Source organism: Nomascus leucogenys, chromosome 22a, assembly GCF_006542625.1.
Source record: "Nomascus leucogenys isolate Asia chromosome 22a, Asia_NLE_v1, whole genome shotgun sequence".
NCBI classification, from domain to species: domain Eukaryota; kingdom Metazoa; phylum Chordata; class Mammalia; order Primates; family Hylobatidae; genus Nomascus; species Nomascus leucogenys.
In genome coordinates, this window is record NC_044402.1 from 5,372,964 (window position 1) to 5,397,610 (window position 24,647).

The 24,647-nt window shown below is 48.7% G+C and overlaps 1 protein-coding gene and 1 pseudogene across 2 annotated transcripts in view; both read right to left on the reverse strand.

Moving 5' to 3' along the window:
• Positions 1 to 24,647, reverse strand: part of WDR25 (WD repeat domain 25) — a 157,753-nt gene that overhangs the window by 44,293 nt on the left and 88,813 nt on the right. For both annotated transcript variants that reach the window (XM_030803842.1, XM_030803843.1), the window contains exons 3-4: positions 21,124 to 21,271; positions 4,806 to 4,936 (exon numbers count right to left, since the gene is read on the reverse strand). In XM_030803842.1, coding sequence (XP_030659702.1) covers positions 4,806 to 4,936; positions 21,124 to 21,271 — 279 coding nt within the window. The remainder of the gene's footprint in view (positions 1 to 4,805; positions 4,937 to 21,123; positions 21,272 to 24,647) is intronic.
• LOC115832462 lies at positions 7,815 to 8,286 on the reverse strand (annotated as a pseudogene).

Below are 24,647 nucleotides of genomic sequence, written 5' to 3' on the forward strand. Positions count from 1 at the left end.
ACACCTGTCAAAGCAGGAAAGAGTGTTGTCCCCTGAGCCTAACTGATGCAAATGGAACGAGCCCCGTGACCCTGCGGGGGAGGATTGTTGGTAGAAAGGAAGTAAAAACAAATACTGCACAGATCCCTTAGCCACATTACTATCTTGGGAGAGACTCGCAAACATGCCAACACCAGTCACAGCAACATCTGCTTCTAATTGCTTCTCCCCCAGCATTTTCAGAGCTCGTCAGCTGGCATCTGCCCTGGGAAAAAATCCGGTATTTTTAACAAATGCTTAAATCAGATGGCGTCCTTGGTGAGTAATTTCTTACGTGTTTGGTCTTTGAGGCTAAAAACAGTAAGCGCGCCCATAAGGGACGTGGTTGTCAGGAGTGGCTGGGTGCTCAGGAGGTCCCACTTCAAACGGTATGACTAAGAGTTTCCAGTTCACAAGGCACGTTCAAATGTTTTCTTTCACTTGTCATGTATTTAGATCCTAAATATAAAGTGTTTTGGCGGGTTTTTTTTTTTAATGCCACTGTGTCCACTTCTTTATGGGTAATTTCCTCTCTTTTCCAAATATTTTTATAAGAAGGTTCCTTTGTAAAAGAAAAATGTGTGATTTTTTTTAAAGATTACATCTATCTATGCTCCCACTTGTGAGTACTTTAAGCAAGATCTCATGTACAGGCAAAACTTCCCATTCTCTGTCAAGAAAAGTCTCTGCATTTAGGCTCGCCTCAAAAAATCAGCAGCCCCTTCCAACTGCCTGTCAGGAAAGGGTCTTCCTGTGCCAGCCAGTCTGAAGCAAGAAGGCAAATTTGGAATCTAGGCCTTGGGGGCTCTGTCTCACCCTCCTCCCTCTGGAACACATGGACAGCCTCTACTCAGGACAGATCTGCTTGGACGCTGCACCTGTCCAGGACCAAGGCAGACGTTCACAAACCTCCCGTGGCTCCCCACTGTTGAGACCAAGACACACAGCATTGAAAGACTCTCTGCCCAGGCCACCTCGCTGTGTGAAGCCCACACCTAGCCAAGTCCCCACAGACATCCTGTGTTCCCACCTCCTGTATCTGCACTCTCTGCATGACTGCCGTCCTCCATCATTTACTCATTCAATCAATCATGATTCACACAGTGCCAACTATGTGCCAGGCCCTGTTTTAGAAGCTAGATGTCAGCAGCAAACAAAACTCTCTGCCTTCAAAGAGCTTACATTCTAGAGGAGGGAAACAGGCAAATGAATGAAGACATAAAATCCATTTCCTTCCTTCCTCCCTCCCTCCCTCCCTCTCTCTCTCTCTCTCTCTCTCTTTTTTTCTTTCTTTTTCTTTCTTTCCCTCTGTGGCCCAGGCTGCAATCTACTCGCCTCGCTGCTGCCCGCGCCGCGGACTGCCTGGGACTGCCGGCGCACGCCACCGCTGCCTGCTTTTTCTCCTTTGGCTGCAGGCGCGCGTTCGCCATGTTGGCCACGCTGGTCGCCAGCTCCTGACGCCGAGTGCTCTGCCCGCCTCAGCCTCCCGACGTACTGGGACTGCAGACGGAGTCTCGCTCACCCGGTGCTCGGTGTTGCCCGGGCTGGAGTGCGGTGGCGTGGTCTGGGCTCGCGGCAGCCTCCGCCTCCCAGCCGCCTGCCTTGGCCTACCAGGGTGCTGGGATTGCAGCCCCTGCCCGGCCGCCGCCCCGTCTGGGAGGTGGGGAGCGTCTCTGCCCGGCCGCCTGCCTCTCTGCCCGGCCTCCCGCCTCTCTGCCCGGCCTCCCCATCTGGGAAGTGAGGAGCGCCTCTGCCCGGCCACCCATCGTCTGGGAGGTGAGGAGCGCCTCTGCCCGGCCACCCATCGTCTGGGAGGTGAGGAGCGCCTCTGCCCGGCCACCCATCGTCTGGGAAGTGAGGAGCGCTCTGCCGGCCCCCCGTCTGGGAAGTGAGGAGGCCTCTGCCGGCCGCCCCGTCTGGGAAGTGAGGAGCGCCTCTGCCGGCCCCCCGTCTGGGAAGAAGTGAGGAGCGCCTCTGCCGGCCGCCCCGTCCGGGAAGAAGGGAGGAGCGCCTCTGCCCGGCCCCCCGTCTGGGAAGTGAGGAGCGCCTCTGCCCGGCCACCCATCGTCTGGGAAGTGAGGAGCGCCTCTGCCTGGCCACCCATCGTCTGGGAAGTGAGGAGCGCCTCTGCCCGGCCGCCCCGTCTGGGAGTGAGGAGCGCCTCTGCCCGGCCACCCATCGTCTGGGAAGTGAGGAGCGCCTCTGCCCGGCCACCCATCGTCTGGGAAGTGAGGAGCGCCTCTGCCCGCCCCCCGTCTGGGAAGCCCCCCCCCCCCCCCCCCCCCCCCCCGGAAGTGAGGAGCGCCTCTGCCCGGCCCCCCGTCGGGAAGTGAGGAGCGCCTCTGCCCGGCCGCCCCGTCTGGGAAGTGAGGAGCGCCTCTGCCCGGCCCCCGTCTGGGAAGTGAGGAGCGCCTCTGCCCGGCCACCCATCGTCTGGGAAGTGAGGAGCGCCTCTGCCCGGCCCCCGGGGGGGGGCCCTCCCCCCCCGCCCCCCCCCCCCTGGGAAGTGAGGAGCGCCTCTGCCCGGCCGCCCCGTCCGGGAAGTGAGGAGCGCCTCTGCCCGGCCGCCCCGTCCGGGAAGTGAGGAGCGCCTCTGCCCGCCCCCCAGCCCTCCCCCCCCCGTCTGGGAAGTGAGGAGCGCCTCTGCCCCCCCCCCCCGCCCGCCCCCCGTCTGGGAAGTGAGGAGCGCCTCTGCCCGCCGCCCCGTCCGGAAGAAGTGAGGAGCGCCTCTGCCCGGCCGCCCCATCTGGGAAATGAGGAGAGCCTCTGCCCGGCCACCCATCGTCTGGGAAGTGAGGAGCGCCTCAGCCCGGCCGCCCCGTCTGGGAAGTGAGGAGCGCCTCTGCCCGGCCACCCATCGTCTGGGAAGTGAGAAGCGCCTCTGCCCGGCCACCCATCATCTGGGAAGTGAGGAGCGCCTCTGCCCGGCCACCTATCGTCTGGGAAGAAGTGAGGAGCGTCTCTGCCTGGCCGCCCGTCTGGGAAGTGAGGAGCGCCTCTGCCCGGCCGCCCCGTGTCTGGGAAGAAGTGAGGAGCGCCTCTGCCCGGCCGCCCCGTGTCTGGGAAGAAGTGAGGAGCGCCTCTGCCCGGCCGCTCCGTCTGGGAGGTCTACCACGGAGGCCAGAAGCAATGTGGGGGCTGGACGTGGTGGCTCACGCCTGTGGTCCCGGCACTCTGGGGGGCGAGGCGGGTTGATCACTTCGGGCTAGGAGTTCGAGACCAGTCTGGCCAACTTGGCGAAACATGAAAAATACAACAGACAAACCAACCAACCAACTCAGTGACAACAAAACAGGTCTACCCTGGAGTCATACTCTAATTTTTTCTATTTTCCTCCCTTTCTGATCCTTTATCCCACTTTCTTTTTCTTCCTCTTCCTTCTCCCTCTTCTTTGTCAAATAGAGGATTGAGTTATTATCACTGATCCATATAACGTCCCTCTCTCATTTATTTTAACTCCCACCCCCCATTTCTATTCCCCGACTTCCCATGTGTAACCTTCCTAATATGTTTGATACGCATCTTTTTGTTTGTATGTATTTTTAGAAAATGTTTATTGTTTTTGTGTGCAAAAAAAATTAAAAAAAAATCCATAATATGTCAGGTGATGGTAAATGCTATGGAGAGAAATGAGATAGCAGAGGGGACTAGCGGATGCTAGTGGGTTTTGGGCAGGGGGCACCTCACGGAGAGGTAATATGTGAGCAGAGCCCCATGAGAGGGGGCAGCAAGCCTCTACTTAGGAAACAGGCAGAAGAGCCTTCCAGGCAGAGGGAGCAGCAAGTGCACAGGCCCTGAGGCAGGAATGTGCTGGTATGTTCAGGAAAGGCAAGGAGCCTAGTGGGGCTGGCACTGATGAGAAATGCTGACCTACCCCCAGGCCAAGGAGGATCATTTAGGCCTTGTGGATCATCAGAGACATTGGCTTTTACTGTAAGATCAGAGCCTGGAGGATTCTGATGAGAGGAGTGATGTGTCTGAGTCACACTGTAACAGACCAGTCTAGCGGCTGTGTTGAGAACAGCCTGCAAGGAGCAAGGGGGAAAGTGAGAGATCAGATGGGAAACTCCTGCAACCATCCCAGTGAGAGACAATAGCAGAGCTACAACAGCTGATGTGGGGAAAAGTGTCCAAGTTTTGGAGAATTTGCTAATGGTTTGGGTATGGGGATATGACGCAAAGAGCAGAGACAGGGCTAATTCTGATGTTTTTGGCCTGAACAACTAGGGTGGAGCTGCCATCTAGTAAGTGGTGACGGTAAAAGGCACAGCCGGTTGTAATAAAGGATGGGGATGGAAATCACAACCAGCCTTTAAGACCCAGGAACAGTGACTTCTCTAAGAAGCCTTCCCACAGCAAGCTAAAAGCACTTACCCACTCCCTTCCTCTCTCTCGCAAGCATGCAAACAAGTGCACACACACGCACACACACACACACACACACACACCAATTCTCTGTACCAAAGTTATCTGTACCCACACATGATTCCCTTGAGTAACCCAGCAGATTCATTTTATATCATCTGGAAGCATTTGTGCACAGTAGGTGTTCAACAAATATTTTTAGTAATATGCTGCATAAAACTGCACTTTTGATATTTTAAGTCTGACAACTCAAGAAGGTTCTTTCAAAACATCTAAAAATTATGCTTAGCACTGATTAAATATTAAGTGGTAATTATTCCACCTCAAGGGTCCTATATATAGATGCTGACCTGCCCCCAACTATTCAAATTGTCGAAGCAAGCTCTCCTATGGAAAGGCCAAGTTAGGAAGATGGCTATTACCTTGCCAGTCCTTATATCCCAAGCTTTCATTTCAGAGCTGAAGCCTCCGCATAAAAAGATGTTGTGGTCTTTTGGATGGAATTTCAAGGTAGTGATTCTAAAGTCACTTCGACCACTAAATAGCTGGGTTCCTACAACACAAAAAGAGAAGACAGGGTTAGAAAGTACTTAGGTCACAAAACAAATATCTTGAAACTAAGATGCCATCTGGTATGGGGCTCATAGCAAACATAGCTCCCCTGGGCCCGATGTAGCCCAACGGAGACTTTTTGGAAATATGACAGCGGCAGCAGCAAGATTTGCCCTTATTCTCTGATTCTTTGGCCAGCCCACCCTTGACTAGCTGAACATCCCCTCCCCCTGGGCTGAGCTTAGATGGGTGGATCAATGAGCGCACCTTTCACATTTGCTGTAAGCATGATATGCATTAGCTCATATAAACCATGCAACGACCCTATGCCCACCTCACAGCCAAAAACCAAGCCCAGGGAGGTCATGGAATATTTCCAAGGCTCTACAGTTAATACAGTAGATTATTTATCTGGGAGTCTAAAAACCAAAAACAGGATTGTACTAAGGTGATACTTTTCAGGATCAGCCACCTTATAATAATGGATGAATGGTTTACTATGGAGCATGGCAGGTGGGGTGGCCTTAGATGCTGGGCGATAAATGAGAGTGGCCATCATGGTGGCCCAAGCACAGATTGGACAGAGTGGTGTGGGCCATTGGGGGTCTCACTGGCTCTACAGAACACGAGGCAGTCCTTGTCCTTTATAAATACATCATAAACTGTTGTCAAGCATTTATGTGCATTAGGTAAATGTCTGTGTGTATACATATATATATACATATGGTGTGGAAAATGTCTTTTTCATCACTATGATCTTTTAGAGGTAAGCTATATAAACTTCAAAAACATCAATCATTTGGAGCAGGTCAAAGCTGGTCCTCCTTCCACCACCCAGTGCAGCCCCCATGTCCCAGAGCACTGGCTGTCATTCTTGTCTGCCCACACCTCATCCATTTGAAACTGCATCAAGAAGGCAGACTGGCCTTGCGGAGGTGTTCTCACCGTGGGAGTCTCTGAGTGCCACCCCCGTATATGTCCCCCACAGGCAGGGCTCACACACCAGGCACAGCACCTGCCGCACGCCACCCAGCCAGAAACGTGGAGGAGGCTTCCCTCGGAGGTGCCACAAGGGCTCCCACAGCGCAGGAGGAAGAACCTTGACTGCCTTGTACCCGTAGAAACTCCCCCATGGGACTGAGCAGTGGGCTACTTAGGGACATGGGAAGCTGGTGGTGAAGAAGACCATGAAGACACCGAGGTCTCAAGCATCATTTCCACTCACAGGAACCCAGGAAGCAGCACTTGCTCATTCAATTCAGAAAGCACAAAAGGTTGCCCTGCTTTGTGTTCTGTGACCCCCACACATTAGTGAAGGGCTCTACCAGTTCACCAGGTGTGGAAATGAAAGTCATCAATCAGTACTCATGAAAGTCACAGCAGGAGGCTTTCACAGACCCAATCTGCCCAGATCCATGGTCTCCAAGCTATTATAGTTTGACAGTACACCCCATCCATGAAAAACCTAAGGCACATACCACCAATATATAGATATTTGTTTTAAGTTGAATAATGTGCTTCTGTACCAACATATTATAAACATTTTTAAAATACCAAAAATAGAACACTTTAAAGGATGATACAAGGATAAAATAGTCAATATTTTAAAATATATTTTAATATACCCTTATTAAGAGAATCAATGAACCTCTCTGAAATCATCTGAGTTATGTAATACTATTTTTAGTGAGAGCAACAGAATTGAATATGCTTCCATTTTTCTTAATGTAGGGAACTTTTTGTGATTCAGTTATTTGAATGTAGTCTGGTTGCAGGTAGGTTCAGTTCATCCACTGAACTCTATCAAAGCCGACAAAGTTTCTTGCATGCAGAGATGCATGGACCCAGATGGAAGATATTCACCACTGGCCACATGGGAGACATTTTCCACTTCTTTTTTTTTTCTTTCATAATTGAGATTTTATTGGTTGCGGATCAGTGCTGACATTTCAATTTGTACACAATTCTTAACACATGTAATGAAAATCTAAAAAGCCATGTATTGTAATTCTTTTTGAAAGTTATTCCAGCTGGGCACGGTGGCTCACGCTTGTAATCTCAGCACTTTGGGAGGCCGAGGCGGGCGGATCACGAGGTCAGGAGATCGAGACCACGGTGAAACCCTGTCTCTACTAAAAATACAAAAAAAATTAGCCGGGCGTGGTGGCGGGCGCCTGTAGTCCCAGCTACTCGGAGAGGCTGAGGCAGGAGAATGGCGTGAACCCGGGAGGCGGAGCTTGCAGTGAGCCGAGATGGTGCCACTGCACTCCAGCCTGAGCGACAGAGCAAGACTCCGTCTCAAAAAAAATAAAAAAAATAAAAAAATAAAAAAAAAGAAAGTTATTCCAGTGACTTTCCAGCTTAAAATTTGGAAGCAAATTGTCCTTAAGAGGCTATTAAGTACCAGTATCTTCACATGCTGATCAGCTGTTACAGACGTCCCACCAGTTCACAACTGAAGAGCACCTACACTACATATTCCAATCTATAATCTTTAACAGCACAGTAACAAAGTTATTAGGAAAACAGGACTACCACAACCAAAGATGTTACAGAGTCCACACAATTCTGACAGGGAGAGCAATGATCAAGGAGCGGTTTTCTTTAGGAAACAATTCTACTAAAAAACAACAAGGGAATAGAAGTAATTTAAAACGTTCAAGACATTAAATGCAGGACTGACTTGATATTGCCATTTAATATACTTTGTATTATAGGATATAAAAACTAACCCCCCATCTATGGAATGTTAAGCTGACACCCGAGACAGTCAAAGCCTCCCATAATTCAATATCCCACACTATTTTCTGGTTGTACCAAAAAATAAACAACCAGCAAATGATTTCACCTCTTAAAAAAAAAAAAAAAAGCATTTACACTTAAAAAATGGGATGAGGTGGGATTCCCTCCTTCTTAACAACGTTTCTAGAGCTACTAAAAAACTTGCATTTACAAAATAGTTGATAAAAATATTCCTCTGGATTGTACAAGAAGGGAGACAGGGACCACTGATAAGACATGGTATATGGTATTCTATCAGACTTGGTTTCTTTCTCTCCTGCTTCATCAGAGGCTGGACTCTCCTCAGTTTTCGTTTCCCCGTTTTCTGCAGGTAACTCTTCTTTAGTTTCTTGGTTAACCACTTCGGCCTGTTTTCCCTTTGCTCCCCTTTTCCCTTTTTTTTTTTTTTTTTTTTGCACTTTTTTGTCTGAAGATTTATCCTTTGCTGCTGCCTTTTTCGGCTTCACTTCCACTTTTGCAGGAGCAGGTTTAGCTGACAAACTGCACTAGTCTCCTCTTGGGCTCTTCCTTGGTGGCCCCTTCAGCAGAGCTGACCTTCCTCTTGGGCATCCTGGCGACGGGGAGGGCGCATGCCAGGTGCCTGCGGGCCAAGAGGCACCGAGAGCCTTTGCAAAGCTGGGCTGCCTGGACATTTTCCACTTCTATCCACCATTGATGCAAAGGATTTTGTGAACATTTTGCTAGTAAAGCCCAATCTCCCTAATGTCAAATAATGGCTCCTGCAACTACTCAGAAGGTTAATAATTGCGTTATCATATTTGTAACAACCCAGCTCAAAATCCACTGAAATTTTCATTTAAAGGATTTTAAAACAGATTAGAAAAACACTGTTCCCAGGTTAAGGGTGAAGATATTCAAGATTTTAATAGGTGACACATCATTTTTGGCAACAAAAATCACATAACAATAGAAACAATTAAAAACATCTGTTTTCAAAATGTTCTCTCCATAGTAGAAATTTTTTAGAAAGTAGTTACTCTTTCATCCTTTGTTCAAGCATCACATTTGCCATGATGGATAATAAAGTGTGTTGACCTTTTTTTTCTAGTATCTTCTAGGGGCCTAAAACTGGTAGTCACTTATCAACAGAGAAAATTTTAGAAATACTTGACTTTTTGTAAATGAAGAATCTATACCTCTTTGAGCTCTACAAGCCCCTTGACTATTTTGCCACAAGATGCAGTGCAGATAGCACAAGAGATTTTCATGGTCACTCTGTGTCATCACAATGTTGCCAAGAGCTGGCTGCTTTAGGCCATCTGACCCGTATGGAGAAGGGACTGTAAACAACACCCTAACTGTCCAGCCTGAGGGGAGCAGTGAAGACAAATGTGGTTTTCTGCCTGATGGGATGCTGAAAAGCCACTGAAAACTGGAATCACAAACAGCGGTCTGTGGCAAGATGGACAATGCTTGATTCCTGTTCTTTAACTACAAGAGTATTAAATGGGAATTGATACACAGCAGTCCCCGACCTTTTTGGCACCAGGGACAGGTTTTGTGGAAGACAATTCTTCCATGAACCAGGGGTTGGAATGGGGGTGCTTTCGGGATGAAACCGTCCCACCTCAGATCACCAGGCATTAGTTAGATTCTCATAAGAAGAGCACAACCTAGATCCTTCGTATGCACAGTTCACGATAGGGCTCCACTCCTATGAGAATCTGACGCTGCCGCTGATATGACAGGAGATGGAGCTCAGGCAGGAATGTTCACTCACCCACCGCTCACCTCCTGCTGTGTGGTCCGGTTCCTAACAGGCTATGGACAGGTACCAGTCTGTGGCCCAGGGGTTGGGGACCCCTGTTGATATGGACAAAGACTGGGAAGAGATTCACTGAAATGAAATGAATTGTTCTAGGGGTAGTAAGATAACTTTTGAAATTATACTAACAGATTTGCTGTAATACTGTTTTTCTAATAAATAAAGATTTTTTAAGTCATCAAGGAGATGAGCAGACTTGTGAGATGATGGTCTTTGTGCCATGTCCCTCTCATTAGATCAGCAGACAAACAACACTCTCAGGTAAACCAAAAAACTGCTTCTTGATGAATTGATCTAATTGGAAATCTGGTATTCCTAAAAAAAAAATGTACTCTTCTTTTCCTTTCCTGGAACTCAAGGTGGTACATAAAGCCTTCTACAGAGCATGGCAAACCCCACCTTTTAAGCTACAATTGGTGATCAGAAGCGAACCATGACGTGCCCAATTAGCAAGTCCCCCTGCTCAGGGAGCACAGGCAGAGGGCTGCCCCCTCGGTCCCCATGTGCCTATGCCAGGGACTCAGAGCAGCAATGTGGCAGCACAGAGGCCCCAGGACACTCGCTTCAGCCAAGTGGCTGGGGGTCATCTGGAGACTGCAGGCAGGGACCACCATCACATCCCCTAGACAGAAAAGGAGGACACGGATACCACTGCAGTCCCCACACCACCGAGAAGGCCCAGGACTGCCAAACTCTTTTTCCCCACAGGGACAACTGCGCTTATTGCTAAGAACATTCAGTGGCTGGCTTCTTGCTCACTTGGAATTCATTGCCAATCCTTAAATCCAAAAGGAAACACAAACTCTCTCTGGCTGGAGAAAAAATGTTCCTTGTTTTTTGGACCATAGCATATAACCATATGCTTAATTTCAGAAATGGCAGTGAATGATCCATATGTTTTTTTCAAAAGTGCAGTGATACAGTCTTGCCAACAATGGGGAAGAAAGATGAGAGAAAACGTGAAAGCTGAATTGCTAAAAGACGATGATCGAACTTTTTCTGCTAAAACAAACAAACAAAAAATCTGAATGTTATTTTTCCTCAACCCCCTAAAGAGATTGAAAATCTGTCTTTTAAGTATTTCCATTTAGAAGATAAGCTGTAGTTTATACATTTTTCCTATTTGTACTTATAATAACTAGGCCCTTACTGCTTTTCTTTGTTAAAAGGGTTCAAAACTACAAGATTTTTAAATTTTTTATAAGTTTCTGGATACCTAGTGAAAAGACTAAGGTAGAAATCTTACTAAGAAGTCCTCAAATAAGACTTTGTTTCAGAAATTAGGACCATAGCCATCATTATCTGGCACAATGTTGGAAGCAGGAGATGGTACAGCTGAGGAGTTCAGAGCCACGCAGACCCAGATCCTATCCCAGCTCTGTCACTTCCAGTGGAGGGGCCTTGGGCAGGACCTTGCACTGCTCTGTCTCACACTCTTACAAATGTAAGATCGTCATGAGAGCTGAATGTAACACAGTGCATGAAGCCTTCCACAGAGCATGGCAAACAGCAATCAACAAAAGGGAGCTATTATAGTTTACAAAATTAAACCCCAAATTATTGAATTCATCATTGGTTCAATTACAAACTAAAACCAAGGGATACAGGTTTGTTTTTTGCTTGTTTTTGTTTTGTTTTGTTTTGTTTTTTTGAGACAGAGTCTCACTCTGTCACCCAGGCTGGAGTGCAGTGGCGCGATCGCAGTTCACTGCAAGCTCCGCCTCCCAGGTTCACACCATTCTCCTGCCTCAGCCTCCCGAGTAGCTAGGACTACAGGTGCCCGCTACCACACCCAGCTAATTTTTTTGTATTTTTAGTAGACATGGGGTTTCACCGTGTTAGCCAGGATGGTCTCGATCTCCTGACCTCGTGATCCGCCCACCTTGGCTTCCCAAAGTGCTGGGATTTCAGGCGTGAGCCACCGCGCCCAGCTGGGATACAGGTTTTTAAATAGCAACAACCTCCACAGATTAATGCTTTTTCAGCTTTTCTCATGAGGCTTTGAAAATACAATGCCCTGGGCTGCCCTTTACATTTGTTAAAGAGATATGGGTAAAGTCTGGAAAATACTCATCAGAGAAATATCTTGAACATGAACACTGGCCATGCCGGAGGAGAAGGTCTTAACTTGTCAGACAGGCTCTTCCTCTCTACATTTTCATAAATCAAGGAGCTTGTTTATCATATCCTCTCCTGGGCAATGTTACTTTCAGCGCAATGGTTAGCTGTTATATAACCTTTAACCTTGAGACCATCTTGCTTGTTTACCTGTTTGTTATAGAAAATTCTGTTTATTCACTGTATGCTTATTATAGGAATCTGAGTTTTAAAATATTTAATCCACTAGCACTGACTTTATTGATCTCACTATAATGAGCTCAACCAGTATAAAAACTGTTTGGATCTTCTTGGAGCTAGGAAAAATCGCTTATTTTCTCCTTGAATCAATAATGATACAAATTAAAAAATCATTAAAGCAAAAACATGTTTAAAACACAATGCAGAAATTCCATTTGTTCTACTGACTCTATGACCAGCGCTTCCACTCCTGTATGACTGTGATAAGGCACCTGGGAACTCTGGAACAGTGTCTCCTCCAAGCTGCCCCTCTTCCTTTCTCAGGTGGAGACATCAAGCTCCCCAAGGTGACTACCCATGTGGCCGGGGCAGCACCACCTGTCCACCCTAACATCTATGCTAGGAATCCTATCATCATGCAGGGCTCCAGGCCCATGAGGGCCCTCCTCTTCCATTCAGCATGACTGACTCACAGCCTAGTTCCTGGCACATAATAGGTATTTGGTCCAGATTCCATGAAACCCAAGTATGGGTCTCCAGGAGAGAAAAGAGAAGCTCATGCCCCCCTCTCCAGGGAGCTCAGAGGCAGCCCTGGCAAAGCAGTTCACAGTCAAGGAAGGGGAACGACATTTATCAGGAGCCTGTTACCTCCAGGCCTGTCTGGAGCTTGCATGCATCACACGGCACCCTGGGTGGTAGGTGTAATTAACCATCTCTCACAGCCAGAGAAATGGAAGCTCAGCGAGGTGAGAGACTCGCTCAGAGCCACATGAGTCAGCCACACTGAGACGGAGACTGGCCCTGTCTAATCTCAAGGCCAGCTCTCGGCACCCTACCTTGCATCCCCACCAGTTATTCGTGACCTTTCCTTCTCCTAGTGCTTTGTTCACATCCACAGACTCATGAACATGTAGGAAAAATGTTGACAAGGGAAAGCTTATGCTGTTGGCTTGTGGTAATTGAGCTTGTGTTCCCAGGCAGTAGGCATATGACTCACTTCGCTAAAATCAATATCGTTTCACTCATCCTCTGGGAAGTATTCAGCCAGCTATAAATTTAGCCATCCTGACTCAAAGTTAACGAGAAAAGAAACTTACTAACTTTCAAATCAAACTCTATGCATCAGAAACAGGGGCCATCTTGGCAATCCGGGCAAAGGCCTGGGAAGGGTCTGGCCTGAAAGCCAGCTGGGCCTGCATCTGAACATTCCCCATCAGCTGTGGCCCTGCATCAGCCAGCAATCCTCTCCAGCCCTGGTATCCTCATCTGTAGACTCAGGACCACAAAAGGTGGTTGTGAGAATTAGAAATAATGTATGTAGGAGAGCTAAGCCCCAGACAACTGATAGGGCCCAATAAACAGTAGCTGTAGCATTGTAATAGTAGTAGTAACAGAAGAAATAGTAGTAGTTGCAGTCATTTTTTAAAACTTGTCTTCTAATAACATACATACACCTGCTCTTTCCTTCCCATTCTTTTTTGCTTCATTTTAAATTAATTGTAATTGATAAATTATATATATATATATATATTTGGGGGTACAATGTGATGTTCTGATCTGTATATACATTGTAGAAAGATGTCATCAAGATAATTAACAAATCTATCACCTCACTAATTTCTTTTTTGTGGAGAGGATGTTAAAAGTCTATTCTTTTAGCAGTTATGAAATACACAGTATTAACTGTGGTCATCATGCAGTGCAATAGATCACTAAAACTTATTCCTTCATTCTAACTGAGACTTTATTCCCTTTCATCAACATCTCCACTTTCCCTATCCACCCCTACCCCCAAGCCCCAGGTAACACCTTTCTACTCAAGGCTTCTACGAGATCAACTCTTTTAGATTCCACATGTAAGTGAGATCATGCAGTACTTGTCTTTCTGTACCTTCACTTATCCCACTTATTGTAATGTCCTCCAGGTTTACCCATGTTGTCAAAAATCACAGAATACTCTTCTTTTTTGAGGCTGTAGAGTATTCCATTGTGAATATTCACCGCATTTTCTTTATCCACTCATCCACTGATGGACACCGAGGTGGCTTCCATATCTTGGCTACTGTGAACAGTGCTGCAATGAATACGGGGGTGCAGAGATCCCTTCCACACACCGATTTCAATTCCTTTGGAGATACACCCAGAAGTGGGATTGCAGGATCATACGGTAATTCTATTTTTAGTCTTTTGCAGAACCTCCACGCTATTTTCCAAAATAGTTGTACTCATTTACATTGTTCAAGGATTCCCTTTTCTCCACATCCTCACCAACACTTGCTATCATTTGTGTTTTTGAAAATAGGCATTCCAACAGGTTTGAGGTGATATCTCATTGTGGTTTTAATTTGCATTTCCCTGATGATTACAGATGTTGAGCATTTTTTCTAATATCTGTTGGCCATTCATATCTCTTCTTTTGAGAAAAGTCTGTTCAGATCCTTTGCTCATTTTAAAAATCAGGTTATTTGGCTTCTTGCTGTTGAGTTGTTAAAGTTCCTCATGCATTTTCCATATTAGCCCCTCATCAGATGTATGATTTGCAAACTTTCTCTTCCAATCCACAGGCTGTCTCTTCACTCTGTTAACTGTTTCCTTTGCTGTGCAGAAACTTTTTAGTTTGACGCAATTCTTTTGCCTATATTTGCTTTTGCTGCCTGTGCTTTAAGTTCTATCCAAAAAATCATTGCCCAGACCAATGTCAGCCACTGCTTTTAATTCTCAAGACCGAATGTTCCAAAATTTAAAAAATAATAATAAGAGTTCTCAACTTTCAAACAGGGTGTATCCCAGTGCTTTACTAGTAAGTTGGTTTTCTGAAACTCAGAAGTCGCCATTCCAATAGCAAACATGCCATAATCACGTTTGGGCTCCAGAGTCAGTCAATAATGGCAGCCTTACCTAACAAGGGCACCAAACTGTGATGCAGCTGCAACCAAACACACACACGCCAGACATCACCACTGTGCAGTCACGGTCATGAACAAAACAAGAATTTGAATTAGAAACCATCTTTTCTTTGCCTAGAGGGCTGGCGTGAGCTGTGTTTGTGGAGATGTAAAGGATCTCTAGGCACTTTTCCAAGTGGCAGTTAAGGGCTGGCATGGTATTGTAATGAAGTTTAATAACATTTGATTTAATATCCATAACTAGGGTCAGTTTCTCACTCCAAAGAAGTAAGGAAAGAGAAAGAGAAAACAAGATTGAGACAGAGGAGAAGCACTTTCAGAGTGAGAAAGGAAGGATATTTGTGGGAATAGAGACTGGCCTTGGAAAATAGATCCACTCACAAGTGGGCAAGAAAGTAGGCTGCTGCTCACTGGACAAGGAGGCACTTAAAGGGTGGCAGCCAGGGAACCCTCATCAGCTCAGACGTTGCTAGGCTGTGGAGCCCCTCTGAGCCTTCACTTCTAGATCAGTGGCAACAGTCCCTAGGACTCAAGGAGCATGTACATATAAGTATCAGATGCTTTGTAAATGTGCCCACAAGCTTCCTTCTACATCCTTTGGGTCTGTGGGCACCTGAGGGATACCTAATCAAGTCCTCCTGAGCTACACTAGGGAAACTCCAGTCACAGTGCCAGAAAGCCAAAGAACGGAGAAGCCCAGGCCTCTCGACAGCACTTCTTCCAAGGACTGGCAGGAGCCAGCACTACCTCAAAGGCTTAGCACAACAAGGAGCCTCCTTCTGTGGCCCCTTCTCCAAAGCCCAGGAGCTCTTGGGGCTCTTTGCCATGGTTTTCATTTGGACACTTCTCACCCTTCCCATGCCAAGTGGTCTGAAGTCGTCACTGGAGCGTGGCCATCCATCACTGGAGAGGCATCTTTCCCTCAGTGGGCCACTTAATCAGAGGGATCAGTCCCCATGAGTCTGAAGCACTCCTTCTTCCCAGAGGCCTAATGTTATCCTCTGCAGGTGGCCAGCTGCTGCCCAGCGGGCTCCCCAGGAGTCAGGTTAAGTTGAGTTCCCCGTTGTTTCCCTGTTTGTTCACAGCAGGGAAACAGACGTGGGGAAGGCATGCCACACCATGCCTCAACAGCAGGAGCTCTACTAGTCACAGGCCAGCACTGGATCCCAGCTCTGTCACCTCTGGCTGGGCGGCCTCAAGAAAGTCACTGACCACTCTAAGCCTCAGTTTCTGGGTCCATGAAATGGGGATTAAAAACACTCCTCTCACAGGCTAGTGGGGAGACTAAACATGTCACATAAGCAAAGTCTACCATCCACTCACTCATTTCACCTCCACACAGGCCAGGCAGCGTGCTGCAACCCAGGGCACACAGCCCAGGGCCCAGCCCACAGCAAGGGCTCGATAACCTGTCATTCTCTTTTTCCTTGTAGCATTTCTGTGATGGAAGCCCCGGTCATAGATTGAAAACGAGGGAGAGACAAGAAGACACCTCTTGGAAAGCAAGGAGAAATGGTCATTTACGAGCCCAGTCCCAGTTGGCTGCTCACTTCCACACACCATGACTCCCACCAAAAGACACTGGAACACCCAGGGCAGGAGGAGCCAGCCAGAAGCTGAGGACAGCAGAGCTACAGTCAATGGGCATCTGAAGGAGGAGGGCCATAGGCCTCCTGCAGCCATGAGTGCCTGGGGGTCTGGAGAGGGTCAGGCCAGGCAGGCTGGGGGTCTGTATACCCACTCGAGAGCCCTAATAAAGAGCGCATGTTGTCCCATCACCAGGAGGAAGGGAAATGTGGAGGAGATGCTGGGAGAACCCACGATGGCCCAAGGCCTCCTCCCAGTCTGCCCCCAAGACCCAGGCATGGGACCAACAGCACATCTGTAAGCTCACTGAGGGGACCAGCAGGGGCTTCTGGATGATGATCAAAAAGTGGCCCCATGTGGGGAAATGGCCCACCAACAAGGGCCATCTGGACAACTTAGCAGGAACAAGGCCTCATGGGACATGACAGAGAAGGAGAGGAGCTCCTTGCTGAGGCCCTACCACGCGCCAGGCATTCTGCAAAGCGCCCTGTATGTGTTATCACAGCTGCTCCCTTCAGCAGCCCCAGCACCAGGTGGTATGGCAGAAACAGGCGAAGAGGCCTGGTTCGGGGAGGCAGAAGAGCCAATACCTGTACCCTGTCTATGTGCCCTCTCGCACGTGCTGCCTCCAGGATCTGGGAGGTAGAACCAGGTGGCACTGCAGAGATGGCTCAGATGAGCCAGAGCACATCAGGAGAGCTGGCCCATGCACAGGAAGGAGGACAGGGTTCCCTGCCCAGCCAGGGCCCCAGGTCTCCGGGAAGAGGAATCTCCTTTGCAGCCAACAAAGGTAAAGGACAGAGGCCCTGCACACCTCTACAGCTGCAGCCTCAAGGGTCAGGCTGGGACACCTGCCTCAGGGCCTGGAGTCTGCAAGAAACATGACAGGACCACTTAGAACTGAGCAAGCTCTCCGGGGGATTCTGAGGAGACTGCCTGAGCTGGCGTGTGGCACAGCTGACTCATAAGACAGGCGACACTCAGGGCCCTGGTGGAGTCGGCCAGCGTTCCCTGAGGCCACCTCAGCCTAACGTGCCACAGACGTTTTGTTAGGAAGATTACAGACTGAAACAAGAGCACCAAAAATAATTGTGAGCAAGTTTTATTTAAGTGTTGATTCATGGTTGTTTTATAAGCCAACAGCCTGTCAGAACTATAAATTAATGAGATAAAATGTTGCTGGCCCTCCGTATTTCAGGCCAGGTATTGACATTTCAGAATCCACAGATTTTTAACTGTATTGATTGAGGACACCAGGATAAATGGCCTTGGCGCCAAATTCCCATTAACGACAACGGGCACCGAGTGACTAATTCCCAAAGCGCCGCAGTGAGAACGCCCCGCACTGCCTTCTCCTGGCAGGGAGCTCTAATTAGATTGAAATGAAAAAGCTAAGGGCAGAAAAAGGCAGATCCAGTAGAAAGGGAGATCAGACTCAGTGAAGAGAAAGGACAAGATAAGTCAAAGTGGGACAAAAGCCACAGGGGCTGCAGAGCCCACCCCAATGGCTAAAGAGAGCACTTACCAAAACCCGGGCTGGAGGTTGGATGTGCAGAGACGAGGTAGGAGACATAGGGGGAGACATAGGTGGAGGCCCCCCGACCAGCCCTGGCAGTCCCTGATGGGCTTCACTGCCCAGATAGGAGGACCTGGCAAGGACAAACTCAGCGCATCTTACCCACACAGGTACTGAGCAGCTGCTCCAAGCCAGCCCTGGCCAGAGGATAGAGACATAAAGACCACCGGGACAGGCTCCCATCCTCATGGAGCTCCCATGCCAGCCAGGGAGAGGGACATGGAAACCAACCACCCTCAGCAGGAGAGGCCCTGTCTGAGTGTGCAGCACTTCCCCAAGGGTGAGGTCCAAACCCCTCAACCATTCTCTCCCAGGGGCCCACCAGTCTCCACTGTGGCCTCAGCACCAAGTCTTACACACAGTGGGTGCACAATAAGTAACTGCGGAGTGAATAAAACTGGGCCTTCAACAGCTGAATTTCAACAGTTCATTCAACAGTTGAATGAACCCAGTGGTGAGCACCATTCCTAGCAGAGGGATGGAATGAAGAAGTCCTCAATCACCTCCCCCACTGGATGGTAATGCCCTGGGGGCAGGGCCATGTGTTTCTTTACGCACCCAACACACCCTAGCTAGAGGGGCACATTGGGCCTGGGGCCAGACAAGCTGTTCTCCAAACGCAGTCCTATCACCAACTGGGCAAGGCATTCTACCTCCCACTCCTCCAACTCTCCACCAGAGGCTGCAGGTCACACAGGACCAGCGGGAGCTACCAAGGAGGCCTACTCAAAGCAAGGACCAAGCCCTGACTCTTGCCTGCTTCAAACTCAGCAATGGCCTCCACCTGCCACCTGCTATGGTGGTCCCTGACTCATCAGGCAGGAGGACCCTCTTTAAATGTCTAAAAATTTCAGAACACCCTGTCAAGACACACCCACTCACACCCACCCACACATACAATTGCATGCATTTGTTTAACATCTGTTGATTGAGAGAATAATGCTTAAGGGCCACTATGGACCCATCAATGCCATCAAAGGAATTTGATTTGAGTAATCCAACGGTGTGAGTGAGTGAGCTTGTCACTCTGTGAGCAGTGTGCTACCCACATGTGCTCACCTGACCCACAGGCTGGGGTTTCCCCTCCTGCACTCCTCAGACTCATCTCCCCCAGCCCCTGCATCCCATATTACATCCTGCTTTGGTTTCCATGCATGCTACATGGAACCCTGTTCCTGTGACGACAATGTCCTTGTTCCATCTGCAAGAACCTACTTTCCTCCTCATCAGCCATACCTACTCCATCCTAATTCTGTGTCCACCTAATCTGTGGCTCAGCTCAGGTTTCACTTCCTCCAGGAAGTCTTCCTTGATTTTCCAAGCTAGATGTTCTTGCAATTCCTGTGTCTTTCTCCATCACTGCAATTTGGGATTGACTCTGCACTTCTGTCTTCTCCAGCAGACAGGAGCTTCTCCAGAGCTTGTTCAGCTCTGTCTCCCCTATCAAGCATATCTTATGGGACATGCAGACAACAGAGTGTAACAGTCAGGCAGCAGGCTTTGGGGCCTGGCAGACCTGCGTGCATCCTGGCTCTGCCACTTGCTGGTTTGTGCCACTGGCCAGTGTGTGTACAGCTGATTCTGATGGCGCCTGTCTCAAAGGGTGAGTGGGGCCTAAATAAGATGCTGTATAGAGGCTGCAGAAGAATGCCCAGCACACAGTGGGTGCTCAGTAGTAAGTGCTGCCATCATCAGCCCAGTCATCACCATCATCAAGTGGCATCAAACTCCCTGAGTCTGGCCACTCTGCAAGGGATTAAGAGAATCAGTAAGACCAGGGAAGTGCTTCGTGAGAAGAAACTGCCACACACATGGCATGGTGGGAAAGGCACAGGATCTGCAGTTGCACAGACATGGCTTCAAATCCCTGCTGACTATGCACCACTGGGAGGCACTGAGCAAGCTGCTTTGCCCCTCTGAGCCTCAGTTTCCTCTCCTTTAAAATGGAAATAATCACTGCCAGCAGCTGCAGTGAGGATTAGACATGCTGTGTGCAAAGCCTATAGCACCTGGCAGCGGCCCTGTGACCATCAGTATTGTCCCCTCCCCTACTGAGCATGGAGCTGCAAGGCCACCCACACTCAAGGTGGAAACAAACCACCTTCTCCATTTTCCCTCTGCATCTTCTGGGGGCTGCTGGGCATGAGTGGCAGGGGTTGGACCAGCAAGTTATCATCTCCTTCTTGCCAGACCCTGGGAGAGGCAGGCCCCAGAGCCACCACCACTGCGGGGCCAGGCAGGCAAGATGGTGGCCTGAGGGTTCAAGGGGAGCCCCAGGGACTGGTGTGAAGTCTGGCCTCTCCCTGGGCTCCCGGCAGTGGAACCCAGCAGAAAAGGGACTGAGGAGGAGCTCTGGGGAGGAAGTAGTGTGGTGCTGAAAGAAGCTGGATCCTGCTCATGGAGGGGGATAAAAACATTCTTAAAAAGGAAAAGAAGAAAAGAAAGAAAGAGAGAAAGAGAACAGAGAGGGAAAGGAAAGGAAAGAAAAGGAGTGGGGAGGGGATGGGAGGGGAGGGGAGAGGAGGAGAGGGGAAAGGAGAAAGAGAGGAAGGAGCTCGGACTGGGAGGCAGATGGCAGAGGTGCGAATCCCAGCTCTGCCACTCCCTGGCTGTCCTCACTGTAAATCCCGGACAGAGCCCACCTGGGGGCCGTGGCTGCAGTGGGTGTTGACAGTGCCTGTTGCACAGGAGCGCTCAGTAAGGAAAGTTCCTTCCACTGACTTCTCTCTCCTTCTCGCCCTGCGTGTCAAGAGCCCCCTCAGGATTTACCCGGCATGAATCCATCTTACCCAAGTGCCTTTTCAGTGTGGGCATTAAAGCAGAACTCGTTTGAAGACTTTCCTTATGAGCTGGAATCATTTCTCACAGCCTTTCAACGATAATGAATTGACAGGAATTCTAACCTGATTCCAACCAAAGGACACAATGATAAAGTTAAATCTATTTCAGCACAAATTGCATGTCAGAAGTAGATTAAAAAGCCACCTCTTTATCCAGCCCCATGGCTTGGGGCTGAGACAACCTTGGGGCTCTGTCCTCTGTGTTGGCTGGCAGAGGCCCGCCCTCTGTGGGGAGTCACAGTTCCAATGGGCAAGCAGTCTGGAAGCCCTCTCAGCGAGCACGAGCCCACCCCAAGGCCCCTCTCCCTCTGCCATGCAAACGTATATACAGCTTGTGGCTGCGTGCCCACCAGAGAACCTTCCCCAGGGAGAGAGCTGCCAGCTCACCTCAGGGAAGTGATACAAGAAACGCACCTGTTTCAAGGTCTGTTAGGTGCAGGGCGAAGTCAAAGCCACCGCTGAGGATGCGCCGGCCACAGGGAGCCCACCGGGCGGCCCGCACTGCCTCCGTGTGCAGGGAGTAGGTCTGCAGGCAGTGCCCAGAGTCCACGGCGTTCCATACCTGCAGGCAAACACAGACAGCACCAGGCATCACGACAAGGGCCTGATCTCCAGGGCTCAGCTCGACCCCTCCGTAGAAAGAAAAAGGTCTCGGTGGAATTAGATTCTCATTATTTTACCATCAAATCTATATCTAGATGTTAAACTTTTCATTGCAGAAATGTAAAGGCTTGGGATTGGTAAGTTGGCAGGATCATTTCCCCAAATTTTTTCTGGGGTTAAGAAAACTGCATTCTGGACGGGTATGGCAGCTCACACCTGTAGTCCCAGCACTTTGGGAGGCCAAGGTGGGCAGACTGTTTGAGCTCAGGAGTTGAAGACCAGCCCAGGCAACATGGTGAAATCTTGTCTCTACAAAAAATTAGTTGGGCATAGTGACACATGCCTGTAGTCCTAACTACTCAGGAGGCTGAGGCAGGAGAATTGCTTGAGGCCAGGAGGCAGAGGTTGCAGTGAACCATGATTGCACCACTGCCCTCCAACCTGGGTGACACAGCAAGACTGTCTCAAAAGAAAAGAAAAAACAGCATTCCTGTGTCTGCCAGTCACCTACCCAGCCCTTCACACCTGCTTCGTCCCTGCAGCCAAGTGGGAGTCCTGCGCCCTCAGCATTCACAACCCTATCCCAGGCTCGCCTGCATCCCTGGCATCTTATCCCAGGCTCACCTGCATCCCTGGCATCTTATCCCAGGCTCACCTGCATCCCTGGCATCTTATCCCAGGCTCGCCTGCATCCCTGGCATCTTATCCCAGGCTCGCCTGCATCCCTGGCATCTTATCCCAGGCTCGCCTGCATCCCTGGCATCTTATCCCAGGCTCACCTGCATCCCTGGCATCTGTCCTGCCATGGACACTGCCCAAGTCCAGGCTATTTTCATGGGTTCTGCTGTGAGACTGAGATCCAAAAAGGAACCTGCTACACTCGTATTTACAACCAGTCAAAGTACAAATATCTGCCATAGGGGCAGCTGTCCTTCTTTTGGGGGAGAGAAGGTGCTGTCCGTCTTTCCCACCCTGGCCTTTCATGAGGGTATGAGGCTCATGAGAGAAAACCCTGTTACACTCAATGACTTCTGAAAAATGATCTAAGATATCAAGTATAAAACTGCATGTTCCCAGAGCCAGGGCCACACCATGTGAGAGCCCCTGAGCTTAGCTTTCCACCAGCTCTCTCAGCAAATGCCGCCAAACACACCGTGCAGCCCAGGGGAACAGCCAGAGAGTCTGGAATATGTCAGGCCTGACACACAGAGGTATTCTGCAGTGCTAGTCCCCTACCTTCTTGTCACTGCAGGATGAGGGCAGTGCTCTCACCTACCACCCAGGTAGCTCAAAGGCTGAACCCGAGAAGCAGAGGAGCACTTGCAGCCAGCGCGTGGGAGTCAGAACTAAGTGCCTCCCACCTGATACAGCTGTTAGCAGGCCTCGGGCCTTGGCTGAGTGGCTTTGCCTCTCTGGGCCTCAGTCCCCTCCTCCCTTAAGTGAGATAAGAAGAGCGTCACCCCAAGGGCAGTGGTGAAGGCTGAGGAGGTAATGGCTACACAGCACATGGCATAATCGCTGGCACACAGCTGGACGTGGATTCCAGACCTGTTCCATTAGGAAAACCAAGCTTCATTTTCTTTAATAAGAGAAAAACCCAAACAAAGTACACCCATGCACTTCTACAAACCCGATCCCAGGGATAACCTTCTCATTAAAGACGAGAAAATTCAACCTGCCAAGGCCCGAATGTTCTCAGAATGCAAAGGATCAGAGCTCTGAAACCTTGTTTCCTGGGATTATGTAAATGTCTACACTTAAGGAAACAAAAGGTCAAGAGTAGCCTTCAAAAAATGTGAAGAGAGCTCACTTCCTTTCTTCCTCACTAAGGGCCAATAGCTGGGGTCTCAAACTGAAAACATCAAGGAACAGCAGTATTTACATTTAGAAACACGACACAGCCAGAAGACACAGCCAGAAGACTTCAAAGTGGAGTGAGAATTCATGGGAGGGAGATGGGGCACAGGGAACTGCTGTTTTCCAAAAATATGTATGAATATGAGTTTAATTTTATTTAAATAGTAAAATAAACTAGATCTACAGGGTTCACATGGTTAAACGGTAAAAAAGTTAATATTAAGTACGTAAGTCAAGCTGCATATACACAGTACAATGCCATTTAAGTTTTTACATGAAACACTACCTTGTACTCATTAGGATGGCTGCTATCAAAAAACAGAAAATAACAAGCATTGACAAGGATGTGGAAAAACTGGAACTCTTGTCCACTGCTGGTGGGCATGTCAAATGGTGCAGCCACTGTGAAAAACAGCATGATGGTTCCTCAAAAAATTAAATGTAGAATTATGACATGATCCAGCCATTCCACTTCTGGGTAAACGCCCAAAAAGCTGAAACCAGGGTCTCAAAAAGATACTGTACATCCGTGTTCATAGCAGCATTATTAATAATAGCCAAAAGAGGGGAGCAATCCAAGTGTCTATGGACGGATGAATGAATTGTTTCTATCCATACAGTGGAATAGTATTCAGCCTTAGAATGGAGAGAAATCTTGGCACTTGATACAACATGGATGAAACTTGAAGATATTATGCTAAGTAAAATAAGCCAGACACATAAGGACAAATACTATATAACTGCACTTATATGAGGTACCCAGAGTAGTCAAAATCATAGAGGTAGATAGAAAGTAGAATGGTGGTGGCCAGGGCTGGGGGAGGGGGAATGGGGAGTTGTTTAATGGGGATAGAGTTTCAGTTTTCCAAGATAAAGAGTTCTGCAGACAGATGGGGTGCAGGCTGCACAACACTGTGAATGTGCTTAATGCCACTGACCTGTATGCTTAATAACGGTGAAGATGGTCAATTTTATGCTGTGTATTATTCTGCCACAGTTTTTAAAAATACACTCACAAAAAAAAAAAAAAAAAAGCTGATCTCATTTATTCGTGAATTTGTAGCCAGGCTATAAAAACATGCACGAGGAGGGCCATCACTCCTGGGAAGGGAGGGAAAGGGGCAGGGCTAGAGGAAAAAGCTATGAACACTAAGCAGCAGCTCTTCCAAAGAGAAGATGGAGCATGTAGGGGAGAGTAGATAAGGCAGGGGAGATGAGATGGGGTAGGGGAGAGGAGATGGAGTAGGGGACGTGAGATGGGGTAGAGGAGAGCAGACTGGGTAGAGGAGATGAAATGGGGTAGAGGAGATGAGATGGGGTAGGGGAGAGTAGATGGGGTAGGAAAGAGTAGATGGGATAGGGGAGAGCAGATGGGGTGAGATGAGATGAGATGAGATGGAGTAGGGGAGATGAGATGGGGTAGGGGAGGATGAGATGGGGAGGGGAGGGGAGATGAGGTAGGGGAGATGAGATGAGGT